The sequence below is a fragment of the Ammospiza caudacuta genome, chromosome Z (assembly GCF_027887145.1).
Source record: "Ammospiza caudacuta isolate bAmmCau1 chromosome Z, bAmmCau1.pri, whole genome shotgun sequence".
Lineage (NCBI taxonomy): Eukaryota > Metazoa > Chordata > Aves > Passeriformes > Passerellidae > Ammospiza > Ammospiza caudacuta.
Genome location: NC_080632.1, coordinates 46626316 through 46640219, shown reverse-complemented (window position 1 = coordinate 46640219; position 13904 = coordinate 46626316). Strand labels below are relative to the sequence as shown.

Genomic DNA, 13904 nt, shown 5'->3' with positions numbered 1-13904 from the left:
GGGAAACAGACCTGGGATTCCCCATTAGAGGTCAATATAGGTTCAACCACTGCATCCAAAATTCAATAGTGTTTACTTGGCTGTAAGTTATCAGAAGGGAGAAACTTGCTGGCATAGTAATAACATGCTGAAAGTGAATTAAAGAGTCTTTATAGTTCCTGTAGTGCTCAATGGATGATTCAAATTGATTTGTTATTTCTGAATATAAAATTAACTTGTTTACCTTTCTAGGAGTCTAATTCAGTTCCTTGATACAAATAAAATGATCCAGTTCTCATCTTCTGAGCTGGAACAGTGATTATTTTTTCCTTTGAAACTTAACATGCAACTGTAGCACTCTGGTTGGGATTGCAAATTGTTTGAAGATGAAGTCCTGGTGATGAAATGCATGTCTATTCAGCCCCTTCTTATATCAGTTCTGATACTTCCACTGGTTCTGGTGGAAGCATGAATTCAGGTTTGGGGTATCTGCAGTTAACATGTGGTAGTCTAGTGGTTTGTTTCAGGGTATTTATTTTTGAGGGTTAAGTGAAAAGCTCTTGAAACTGTCTGTTAACTGATGAATTCTTAATGTCAAATATGTTGTTTGTGGGTTTTAAGCTGGAAATTAAAGGTGTGACAAGTGCCAGGCCCACTTAAAGAAAAAGCTTTTTCACATGGAGAAAGCATGTCAAAATTAATAACCTGGAGATGTGGAAAAAGATGGAGTGGATGTGGTTGATTGGGTGAGAAGTAGTGAGGAGGTGTGATTGTTTCTGTATGAAGGTCTACAGGGAAGCAAAATGGAAATTTAGAGCCAATAAGGAGATGAATTAAAGCTATTAAAAAGCAAAGAGAAGTTGGTCAACACTGCGGTGCCAAATGAGGAAACCCCATTTTAGTACAGACATATCTTTAAGGCTAATTCCAAATGTGGAGTAATAAACAAGGAGGATATGTATTCCTTGGGTTTTCTGCTGTTAGCAAATTGCCAAGACATCTAGTATTAACAATAACAAAATTATGACTAGTATTATTTTAGTGTTGTCTCTCATAGTCAAAGATGATTAGAAAAACAGCAGTTAGGCTAATTTTTAAATAGTATCACTGGTTACCATATAATTGCAATTTATCTCAATGGAAACACATGGTGACTTGATTCTATGATTTTGTATTTCTTCTATTATTTTCTAGGTTCCAGAATTCTCATCAGTCTATAGTCAAAAGCCACAGCTTTGCCACTTTGCTCCATAGCTGTGAAATACAGCCATCAGAACAGAAATTCTTGTCTAAGCAGTGATGAGACTTGATGGAGCATGCAAAATCACACCGAATGTCAAATCAGAAAATACTGTGTTTACGTTGTTTATTGAACTCTGCTGTATTTTATAGAATCTAAGATTATGTAGGATTGCCACTGTTATTATTTCAATGATTTACATATCTTCATGTCCTAGTGCCATCCCTCTATTCTCACTTCCTTCATACTGCATTATCTGTGCATGATGACACTTGTCAGTGCTGCTGAAGGATTTTATTACATCCACTAAATTGATCTAATCAAACTTTAGAACAGAGGATGTTTATTTACAGACAGTCTTATGCTTTCATGTCAGGACAAAGTGAGGAGTTTCAGTCTGTCAGTCTTCTGAATCTGCTGGTATTTCTACCAGTGTTGTTGTATGACCCTTAAATCCCACTGACCACTATGATTAGCATCAAAGACCATGCAAGGTGCTGTTTCTACCTATCTCTGCCTCAGAAAGAGTGCCTAAGTGGCCCCATGCAATTTGGCTTAATTCTTACCTTGTTTAGTCAGCATCAATTGGTCTAATTAGTTACTTGTGAGTGGCATAAACAGTCCTTATCACAAGCTGAAAATTATTTTGCAAAGGAAACTACTGAATTTCAGCTCTTCAAGAATCCATTAATTGATTTGAGGGTGTTTGTGGAATGTGAAAAGGAAAATATGCAGGTCATGAATAGGCTTGCATTCTGGAGATTGCAGAGATTGAAAATTATGTCCCAATTGGAGCCTTCCTCCTCATTTTCCTCATTCTTCTCCATGCCCCTGGTAAGGAGACTGCTGCTGTGCCCGCTTGTAAAGCAGTACACAAACTCCTGCCTCACTAGCAGTGTCTCTGGATCCCAAAGCAACTTTGTGCTCTGGCTCTCTCAGCTTCTGTTGTTTGGAGAGCTGTGCTTGTGCTGCTGGTCTAAGGGGCTTCTTATTTTTTTTTTTTTTTGCCCACCCCCCTTTAAATTGTAGCTCTTGTAATGGTTCTGAAGACTATAGATATTGTTCCCGAGGACCGTGTATAGAAAAGATCCATTTATTTAAACTGAAGAAAACTGGTGGTGCAGGAAGACAGGAAACTATAACTTAATTGTTGCATGACTTTGTAAATAAAGTACTCTGTTAGATAACAGTAGAAACTCAAGCTAAGCAGTTAAACTACTTAATATTCTCCATTAAAATATTTACATGAGTTCTCTAAGAGTAGTCTGACTGTCAGAACTCCATTGCAGGGAGATTTTAGATAAAGATTGCAACAGAAAAATTGTACAGAGAGTATCAAGGAACTGGGGGAACTAACTAGATAGCCTGGTTGTGGATTGCTTTTGGGCCTTTCTAAACTTATTTTACTAACAAGCATGAATAACGTTAGTTCTTCCTTTCTGCTTTCTTCTCTTTTCTGCTTGTGTTGCAAGTGTGGCTAAGTTGGATTTCCTTGCTGTAGAATGGAGAGAAACGAATGTTTTTAGACTGTTCATTGCCTGCTTATTTCTTATTCCAGGTGCAGCATAGCTTAGCTTACTGCATGTAAGGGCTGTTGTAGGAATGTTAATATCTAGACTTCTTTCAGAAACATCTCATTACACTGTTATTTCAGGATTCTTTGTTCATAGACTAGAACCTGACATTAAGTTGGGGATTTTTTGTTTACTTCTGATAAATACTTCTAGTGACTAGATGTGGAAAAAAACTGCACATCTTAAAATTAATTTTCTAGTTCTAGCGAGAGAAGAAATCCTGTCTTGGATTCCTGACAGGAATTTTTGCACAGAGCAAAATTCAAGAAGAAATTATAGTTTTTTAGTGTCATGATTTCTTAGTGTTTTCACTATAGATAAATTTATAATATATTGTAAAATCCAACCTAACATAGTTTAGCTGCTCTTAAGCTATTAAAAGCTAATGGTTAGTTCTGTCCAATTTTGTAATTAAAACAAACTTAAGGTAAACATTTATTGAGAGATACCTTTGTCCACTTACTTGCACAATTGAGAGGAATAATCACTTAGGTACCTAGAAAAATTCTGAAGATACCTATACATATACGTATATTCTTGGAATAAGTTACTAAACTGAAGTAAGAGCTTTAGGAAGATAAAGCAGAGTACTTGATAATATGCTTTTTGTTACCTCATTTTTTTCCCAGAACTCTTCCTGGATTCCTGCTGTGCAAATGAGCTTTTCAAGGTTGTGTGGAAGGACAAAAAAAGGAAAACCTTAGAGACATGGACCATCATTCAGCTGTGGGAGTAACTTTCACAGTCAGTGATGAATTATAGCTGTGAATGCAACACTTCAGCTGGTTGCCTACTTGCTGAACTTGAGCAGCATACAATATAAGCAGCATACAATAATATGGGGGCACTGGAGAACAGGCATTTAAAACAAACCCAGAGAATTGCAGAAGTGAAAGCAAATCCAGTATTTATTTTCCTTAATTTTTTTTTTATCTGTTTAACACTTCCCTATGCATAACCTACAGGTAGCTTTCTTAATCTTTAGTGTAAAGAGCTCCATGTTCACTATCGTTATACCAAAAATTTAAGAGTTTTGTTGGGATTTTTCTTTGTTGTACTATATAAGCCTTAATTTTAAGTAGTGGGCACTGATTTGTCCTCAGCTTTGCAACTCTGCCACCTTCCATGCTGTTGATGTTACTAAATTTGTGAGACTGTAATGTCTGTGCTGTCCTACAGCTCAATGTAAATCTGTGCTGTGGAAAAAGCTCTTTACTCTTCTAAAGTTTACTAAGATGCTTCATGAGTCCCTCACAAATTGTAAGCTCAGATGGAAGAGGAATGAGGTTAGGTAAACTTTCTCTTTTGTCTTCATGTTTGTTCAGTAGCAAGAGCTATATTTCCCTGGATATGGTAATCCTAACTCTTGGGATTTTATGTGATGGCAATACACATACATTTTAAATGCTGTCCGTGTTTGTCTTATAGTGCCTGTTTGTATGAAACTCTCCTACCTCGTTTCTTTCCCTTCCTTCTCTGGAAGGTACTGTGTGTGGGCTTCCTGAGCATTTGGTTGAGATTGGTACATATAGAGTCATCCATTTGTTCCCCAAACAGACTATTTTATAGGATTGCATACCTGTGAATTGTAGAATTGTTGAGGTTGGAAAAGACCTGTAAGATCACCAAGTTCAACAATCAGCCTAGAACCAGCACTATGATCACCACTAAAACATGTCCTCAAGTGCCATATCCACTTCCAGGAATGATGACTCCACCACTTCCCTGGGCACCCTGCTTGATAAACCCTTACCATAAATAATTTTTTTCTCAATACGTACTCTAAACCTCCCCTGATGCAAATTGAGGCTATTTTCTCTCATCCCATCACTTTTTACCCAGGAGAAGAGACTGACCCCCACGTGGCTAAAACCTCCTTTGAGATAGTGGTAGACAGTAATAAGGTCTCCCCTCAGTCTCTTTTTTTCTTCAGGCTATATCCCCCCAGCTGCCTCAGCTGCTCCTCATATGACTTTTGCTCCAGTCCCTTCACCAGCTCTGTTACCCTTCTGAAGATGTCATCCATCTTAGTGGATGTGCCAAAATGTTACCAAAAGGAATTGATTTCAGAAATATTTGAAGTTATGTGCTTTCCTGACTTGTCGGCTGTGTAATATAAAACTTCTATTAATTGATGCAATAATTCAAGGGAACAGTTTTTCTGCTAATGGAAGTCTGTAGTTGCTGACTTTTAAGTCGAGTTCTGTCTGCTCAAAGGCATCAAATTTAATGTGGTTTGTATAAAACTATATTCTTTGCATTTAGATGTATACATACATATTTTCTATATACTCCTTAGCCCACAGTAAAATGTTGCAAGGTTGTTGTTTGGGGTTTTTATTGGTTTTTTTTTTTTCCTTTTCAAAAGTGTGGGGTATTTATGAAAATAGAGTGCAACGTTTCCCTCTGTTGTCCAAATGGCTAACAGATTTTCACTAGTTTTTATACAGGCACTAACATTTGAAAGATAATAGATTTCTGGTAATCACTAAATTATTTTCTACTGACTTCCTATACCTTTTTTCTCTTTAAGTACTGTGCAATATTCTACTTCAAGCTGAAACAAATTGATTAAAACTTCAGGTCCTTGCAGACGTAAGAGACAGTATACAATTATTTTTCTGGCAAAGGTAAATGTATTTTTTACTTAACCTAACAGGTTTAGTGAAAGTCTCTAGAAAATTTTGCTCCCCTCAAATCCTGAAAAATGGCAGTTATTTCTTGTGATGCTGTGCTAACTCCTAAGTGCTTAAAAATCTAATACTAAAAGCTGATTCTTAAATAGAAATAAAATAGCTTAGAAAGTGCTTGAAGGCACTGCCTGTGCAGTGTTACATAGCTACAGAGCACAGTCTGTAAAGCTTATAGTTTGAACTTTACAGCTAAATAGGCAGCTACACATATTAACTGATAACTTTATATAGAAAACAAGCATTTTTGTAGCAAATTTGTAAACATTTGCTGACTTCAAATAAACCAAAACATAACAGCAAGAACAGGTCTAAGAATGTGGATGTAGAACTAGATAAACCATTGGTGGGATGGGAGAGATTTTGATTTGGTTACATGATTGTAACTTCCACTTTTTTACTATCTCAAAGCTTGTTTTGAGATATGAAAGTTGTTATTGTATATATACATTGTACCTGAAAGTTGTGTGTAAGACAGAAAGAAAAATCTGAAGTCATAGTCATTACACAAGTGCACTGAGTGTGTTCGTTCAACTTCATAATTTTATCTTCAAGATGGTATTGTCAGTTATTTGCCATCCAGAAAAGGATTACATTTCAGAACAGTTTCCATACATTGGAAGCCAATGTTGTGCAATACTTTTCCCCAAATGTATACAATTTTTATCAGATCTCAGAGCATTTTTATGAACATGGAAAATTCTGTGGTTTCCTGTTGCTTTGAACTGTGGTTTCCTGTTTGCTTGTTGACTTATATTCCTTAAACAACACTGACTGTGTTTGGATGCTGTAGTTTATTAAGTGGTTTTGACTATAGTTGCACTTTTAATCAGTCTCCTCATTTCTTTTCAGGAATCTCAAGCTGCTTAGAGTAACAAAAGCTTGCTACAGCTTCAGAAACAAGCTAGGGGAGAATAGCTAGCAGGACACTGGGAAAAAGCTGTGGGATTAGTATGCTGACATGTGGAAAAAGCAAAAAGGTCTTTGTCCTCTCCTAAATCAGCAAATGCCTGAAATACCATGTGCAGTGTTCATGTTGTCTGACTTGGGGAGAAGTTTCCTTGGATGACAGCTATTGCAGAGGCTTGGAATTCAGTGTGTGCAAAATGACCACCTGCAAAAACATGCCTACTGTGGGGGTTTGCAGTCCTCAACTGCCAGAGACAGTGCTGAGCATGCCGTCTGTCATGTGGCAGGGTCTGCTGTGTCTAGGGCTCTAATGGCATGAGGACAGCACACTTTTTGTCCAGTCTCCACCACTCCAGTCAGCTTGGAGTGTGGCTGCGCTCCCATTTTGAGCACAGGGATATTGCCCTGTTTTTGCCTGAATGTGGCATTATCTTCCTCTGAAACTCTTTTTATGAAACGTGATGGATGAAATCTTGCACTTTTTACAACAAGAAAAAATCACCAAGGCACATTTTGTTTGACTTGTTTTGAAAGCAGTCTTGTATGTGGACTCCATGTGCATCAAAGCCAGGAAGTCTGGATAATGCACTGGAGTTTGTGGAGAAATAGATGAGATGTGGACATGAATCTCATGGAACTTTCACTATCAAAACTGAGCTGAGTAAGAACACCCCATCACACATGTTTGTTCATTACCTTTTTGTCTTACTGTTTGGGGAGAGTACCTCTGCTGAGAAACTTCCAGGTAGGAGGCATTGCCCGTGGTAGTTCTTTTTTTTTAAAAACTCAGTTCCCCATAAGCCACAGTCACTCAGTGTTTCCTAATTTTGGTGTCTGCTGTCTGCTTCTGTCTGGGCAGCTCTTCACTCCAGCTCTTGCTTAAGAGTCATTGCCTGTGTCTCTTTTGTCTTCATCTGCAATCCTGGCCTGGTCTTGTGTCCATACAGGGAAGTTCATTACTTCATCCTATGTAGTGCAGCAACTTCTCTGCCAAAGCACTGTGAATTTAGCCCTGTATGGAGGAGGAATGGAGGGTTGTATCTAATTTTTAATATGTTTTTTAGCATCATTAACACTCCATAAGAGGAGGAAAGTAGGACCTCAATTAAAGTTGTAGAGGTTCGTAGTTTCTTTTCAGTGGCCTTATTGTTTTCAGAGTAACTAAGATAATGGAATCCCAGTCTTGAGAAATTATAGCATTCAAGGTAATTTTAGAATCATGGTAAGCAATAGTGTGAGGAAAGAAATAAGGAAGAAGAGCTCTTCACCACTAGTGCTGTAGAAGTACCAGATGTTGAAGAATAGAGATTTTTAAAAAAATTGAAACCTATCTTAATTGTGAATTAGCAAGGAAAGTACTTTCTAACCTTCTATACTAACTTAGCTTCTTTTATGCAATCGCTAAAGTGATGCTACACTTTCTTACTCATGACATTGCTCCTTGGGTCCAGGAGGATTTGGCACTTATTTCTTGTTAGTCTTTGTCTGACCACCCTAATGTTGCAGCCTAAGGCAATTAAGAACAGTAGGATATGAGCCTTAATGTTTTTACCATGCCTGAGCAGACATTTCTAATAGTCAGACTGTGTTACTATGGCATTCTTGTTAGTTTGTTTTCTTTTTGTTCAGCATCAGTATATTTCTGGAAAAATGAATTACTTTGCTTTGTAATTAGTGTGGAGTTCTCCTCTTAGTTCCTATTAATGTCTTTAATGAGTACTGAATACCTTCTGATAATGAAAGAAAAAGAAGAGAAAGCTGAAAGGGGAAGAGAAGAGAGGGAAGAGTAAGAAGCTGGTAGGGTGATTTGGTACCGGATTGATTTTTCTTCTTTAAAGATGTTCTTCCTTTCTCATCTTCATATGGAGGGGATGGTGCTATGCAGGGCAACAGTTGGACTCAATGATCCTTTAGGATCCCTTCCAACTCAGCTTATTCTGTGATCCTGTGGAAAATAGAAGATCTTTTTTTATATATAGAAATATATATTATAATTTAAAAAACCACATATTAATTGTTTGACCACCTAGGAAGGCAAAGAGGAAGCTATCTTCCTATCTCATATTCCTAAAATTAATATTGTTTCAGCTGAATTGATTGAAACTTCCAGACTGGGAGGGCATTGTGTCCTTATGTGGATAATTGAAGAGCAAAACTTTTATGTGAAGTTGTATTGGCTACAGTTGCAAATATTTTTACATGTTTTATACATTATGTATTGCATGTTCACAGGTGTAGAAAATCTAAAATTTAAGTAGCTCTATATAATATGTTGCTACAGAAAAGTGCAGGTGATGTAATTGCATAGCAGCTTTGAAGGACTTCCGTGGTGCATCAGTGACTGGTTCTATAATACATGTAATCCTGTAGATATATAGTGCATAACTTCCATTAGCTTGCAGAAATAATCTTTATAAATGTTCATTGTCAAGTGTAAAAACAGTGGTCTAATTCTAGAGTCATCTGAAGTTTAGTGTCTTTGTCAGAAAAAAATCCTAATTACTCTAGTAATCTGGCAAAATCATGATTTATCCAACTCATTTAACAAAGGGCACTGTGCTTTTTCCACAGAGCGAAGACAGCTTGTCATTCAGTAAAGCTGTACTTTGGGCATGGAAAGAAAATACTGTAACTCTGGTTTTATCAGAAGTGATTAAAGAAGTGTAGGTTAGCTTGATTTTTACTGTTCCATATATAACTATATCGTCTATGCCAGACCCACACTCTGCCCTGCAAAGTGCTCTGCTTTGTCTTGAGCAGCAGTGCTGAGCAATCAACAGGAACATGCAGGCCACCTCATTAAACAAATTGAGGATATTTTGGTGGAGCTGTGGAAGATTTTTATGATGACAGTGCTGGAGAGCAGCATCCCAGGGCTGAACAGTTGACTTTCACTGACACTCACTTCAGCCACATTGCACTCACCTACCTTTACATATTAAAATCCCTACCTGTGGTGTGTTGTGTGATATACTGAAAGTCCCAGTTGTGTCATATACTGTACTGGGAGTGAACTGAGCATCAGGGCTGGTCAAATGCATATTCATTAACCACTCATCATTAACCACATACATCTATGTCCCGGATTCAGATCTTCTTTGATCTTTCATTAACATGGTCAGAACCTTTATAGTTTCCTTTCAATGTCAATATTCATCAAAACAATTGGCAGGCTTCTAAGATTGTTTCCCATTTTTTGATGGGCTCTCTAATTTTCCAGGGTTAAAGAGCTGGTGCATTATGTTAATATGCATCCCTTTGATATTGGCATATGCTTAACTGGGAGGTAAATTATAAAATAGATCTAATGTTGAAGACAACTGAAGTATGATTCTTCAATCATACTTCTTCAAAAGTATTATTGAAGAAGTAATTTTAGATATTCAAAAGAGCAAAAAGAATTAGTTTGTTCTGTTAAACAAAAAGCCTATGAATGCCAAGCACCTTTGCATAACATTCGCATGCAAGAGATTTGGATCAGGGCAACAACTATGCAACATCCTCTAGTGGTTGATTTACAAGGAAATCAACCTTGGTGATTTACAAGGAAAAGATGAATTGAAGCTGAGGGTAGATTTCTGTGGAGAACTAGCATGTGCACTGATCCCACTGGCCTTCCCTTCCTTCTTCTTCATCTTTCACTGAAACTCTGTTTTGCTGTCTCTGATCTGTTCTGCATACTTCTGTCATTTCATCCAACACCCAACATAGGAGAGCACCATGTCTGTCATCTAGTGAACTTCAAGAAATCTTGACTCCCAGCTGAGTAATACAATTCTACTATTGAAAGCTGCTCTTCCTGCTGAGCAATAGAGATAGTTCATTGAGTTCACATGTACCCCTCTGTAGTGAGGTCAAATTAAACTCCTTTGACTACAAGTACCTAAAATTCTGTGGGAATTTATTTTGGGGGAAAAAAGTGTTGAAAACATACCTCTGAAAATAAAATGAGGGCAGGTCAAAGGGTATATTTTTTCATGCCCTGAAATTGAGAGTCAAAATACCTAAAAAGTTAAATTCAACCTGAAGTCCTGGTACTTAGTATCTTTGGGATTTGATGGCAGCATTCCTTAAAAAAATATAGCAATCAGTTTGTCATTAAAATGTAGCTAAACTTAAACTGACAACTACAGTATTGTAGAATAGTTTGAATTAAAAAGGACAATAAAGATAACCAATTCCAACCTGCTTGCATGGGCAGGGACATCTTCCACTAGACCAGGTTGCTCAATGCCCAATCGAGCCTGGCCCGGAACACTTCCAGGGATGGAACAGCCACATCTGCTCTGGACACCCTGTTCCAGTGTCTCACCAGCCTCATGGAAGAGAATTTCCTCCTAATGTCTTATCTAAACCTGCCCTCTTTCAGTCTGAAGCCATCACCACTGGTCTTCTTGCTGCATGCCCTGGTAAAAAGAGTGCCTCTACTGCCGCTCTTGCAGCCCCGCAATAGGTACTGAGAGATTGCTGTAAGGTCCCCCCAGAGTCTCCTCTTCCCCAGGCTGAACAACTCCAGCTTTCTCAGCCTTCCTTGATAAGAGATGTGTTCTATCCCTCTGATCATCTTTGTGGCCTCTGGACTCCTTTCTGCAGGAGGTCCCTGTCCTTGCTGTGCTGTGCCCCCAGAGCTGATGCAGCCCTGCAGGTGGGGTCTCAGCAGAGCAGAGCAGAGGGGCAGAATCCCCTCCCTGCCCTGCTGCCCACCCTGCTCTGGATGCAGCCCAGGACACGTGTGGCTCTCTGGGCTGGCAGTGCCCGTGGCTGGGGCATGTCCAGCCTCTCAGCCACCAGCACCCCCAATTCCTTCTGGGCAGGGCTGCTGGGATCTGTTCATGCCCAGCCTGTGCTGGTACCAGGGCTGCTCTGACCCATGGGCAACACCTTGCATTTGGCCTTGTTAAACCTCATGAGATTCCCATGGGCCCTCCCTTAGAGCTTGTCCAGGTTTCTCTGGATGGCATGCCGTCCCTCAGGTGCATCAGCTGTGCCACTCACCTTGGGGTCAGGTGTAAACTTGTGGAAGGTGCAGTCGGTTCCATTCTCTGTCATTGATGAACATACCAAAACTGATGTCCATTGGGACTCTGAGCCATTAGTCACTGCCCTCTAGATGTGACGGCCCAACCAGTTCCTTATCCACCGAACTGTCCATTCATCGAATCCACCTCTTCCAATGTAGAGAGAAGTATATTGTAGGGCATGTGTCAAAGGCTTTACCTAAGTTCAGATAACTGACATCCACAGCCCTCCTCTTCTCTACTGATACAGTCACTCTTTTGTAGAAGGCCATCTTATCGCCGTCTTATCGCCATCTTAGTGATATTAAAATGTATTTAGAGTTCTGTGCAATGTTGTGCGTCCTGGTAGTGGTCATGGGGAAAAATGCTGTGAATTCTAAATTATAATAAGGGGGGTTTTTTGCCTCATGTAATTTTATTTGCTAAGTAATTTACAATTTAAAGTGTATTTCATATATTATTTAATGTTGGTAAATACCTTTACACTTTCAGGCATAAATCTCCAAAGAATGAGGGATTCACAACGCGTGTTCCTGGCCTTAATTAATGTTAGTTTTAGAGTAATTGCATTGGATCAACCAGTTCAGATCCAGATTGTGGCATAAAGTTGATGAGAATAATCAGAGTATTAGAAGATTTTGGAGAAGAAGTGGACTTGAAGTTATGCATATTCTGCAGTGTGCAGTGTAATGAGGGAAGTTACACATGCATTAACGCCATTTAGTTTTGAGGGATAGGTGGGCAGTAAAGAGCTGGGGAGAGGATGGGATGGTGCTGAATCTGTATTAGAGATGTCTGTGTTTATCTGACTCCAAAACTGGATGTTGATTTTTGCCTTAGAAGACTTGAGTTTTGCTTGCAAATATGTATAAACAAACTTACCTGCTCTATGCAGCAGCACATACAGAAGTCATCAGGCAAGGTTTATTCTGCAGAGTAACTTATGTACATCCAAATGGACACAACTGGCAGATAGCTTGTGTGCAATGATGTACAGATTAAATTCATTACTTCTTCTCTCTTTCCTTCAGGGAACAACCCATCTTCAGCACCCGAGCTCATGTCTTCCAGATTGACCCAAACACTAAGAAGAACTGGGTTCCCACCAGCAAGCATGCTGTTACTGTGTCCTACTTCTATGACAGCACAAGAAATGTCTACAGGATAATCAGTTTGGATGGCTCAAAGGTAAATGATATATCAGAAAACCTAGTTGTCTGAAGCATTTTTGCTGCTACTTTCTAGGTTGATGTTCTTCATGTTTCTTCCCAGATGTTTGTATCATTATCTGAGCAAAAGATTACTGACATTTTAAAATGGTAACATTGCCTCATCATGTGTTTTAAGTGTTTATTTGTAAATTCTGTTTTCCATGTAGTTGTGTTGACTTCTATAACTATTGCTGAATTGAAGTAGTGACCTGTGCCTTGGATAATGCTATGAGAAGGATAAAAAGACAAAAATTGTACAAAAAGTACTCATAGGGATACAATAACTTGTTTTCATTTCTGTACTCAGTCATTTATGAATGTAATTAGCTTCAGCTTTATGAAGGACATCTGTTCAGAGGCCATAATCAGTTAGTAAATCCTTTGTTATATAATCTTCCAATTTTTGCTGTAGAGAATGCGAGGATTGCCTCCTAATAAAGCCTACCTAATAAATGGTAAGCTTTTATCTAGACTCAGTTGGTTTGGTTTTAGTAGGGGATTTATGTGGGTGGTTTTTTTTGTTTGGTTTGGTTTGGGTTTTTTCTCTGTTTTAACTAGAAAGGTTATTGCGCTGAGCTGCTCCTCTTGTAAAACATGTCTAAGAAATTAATTTGACGTGCAGAAAATCCTTGACTGTTTCTACCCACATAACTATAATAACAGTAACTTTACAAACAGTGTAGCAGAAAACTCTACACTTAGGGCATTAAAGATATACAGTCTGTAATCAAAAGTTGTGATCCTTTCCAGAGACTTTCATTTGAAGCTTTTGGAAATACATCAGTTCACAATGATTGGAAATTAGGTGCTCTGTTAAAATCATGGCAGTATTCACAGAGATTTTATGCTTACTTATGGAAAGCTGAAAATTATTGCTCTGCATTTTTTAAAATATCCAGAATTTTGCTATTTTAAATGTAAAAGGAGATTTTCTATCAGAAAAAGTATAAAGAAATTGATCTCATAGTCAAAAATCTCTGCTTGAAGTGGCTGAGACTACCATCAGAGCCTACCAGATTTTTTTCAGCTTTGTCTTTGTTTTTTTTCCTTCTCAGCCTTCCTTCAAAAGATTCAATTAGTTCTATCAAATAATTAAAATAAGTTTTGAGTAAGTATTAATGAATAAATACACTGGGATTGGAACTAGATGATGTATGAAATCAAGAGTACCAGTTATAAAATGATCTGGGGAATATACCAAATCCTTATTCTGACATCCACTGGGGTTCCTCTGCCTTAATCCTAATGCTGCAACTCCTGCTGGGCGCCAGCTGAATTAAATT

At 38.3% G+C, this 13904-nt stretch overlaps 1 protein-coding gene across 1 annotated transcript in view; it reads left to right on the top strand.

Moving 5' to 3' along the window:
* The window catches only part of HOMER1 (homer scaffold protein 1), an 87510-nt gene that overhangs the window by 10935 nt on the left and 62671 nt on the right, over window positions 1–13904 (top strand). Inside the window, exon 2 of the mRNA XM_058823531.1 lies at window positions 12442–12598. Within this exon, the coding sequence (XP_058679514.1) occupies window positions 12442–12598 (157 nt within the window). The remainder of the gene's footprint in view (window positions 1–12441; window positions 12599–13904) is intronic.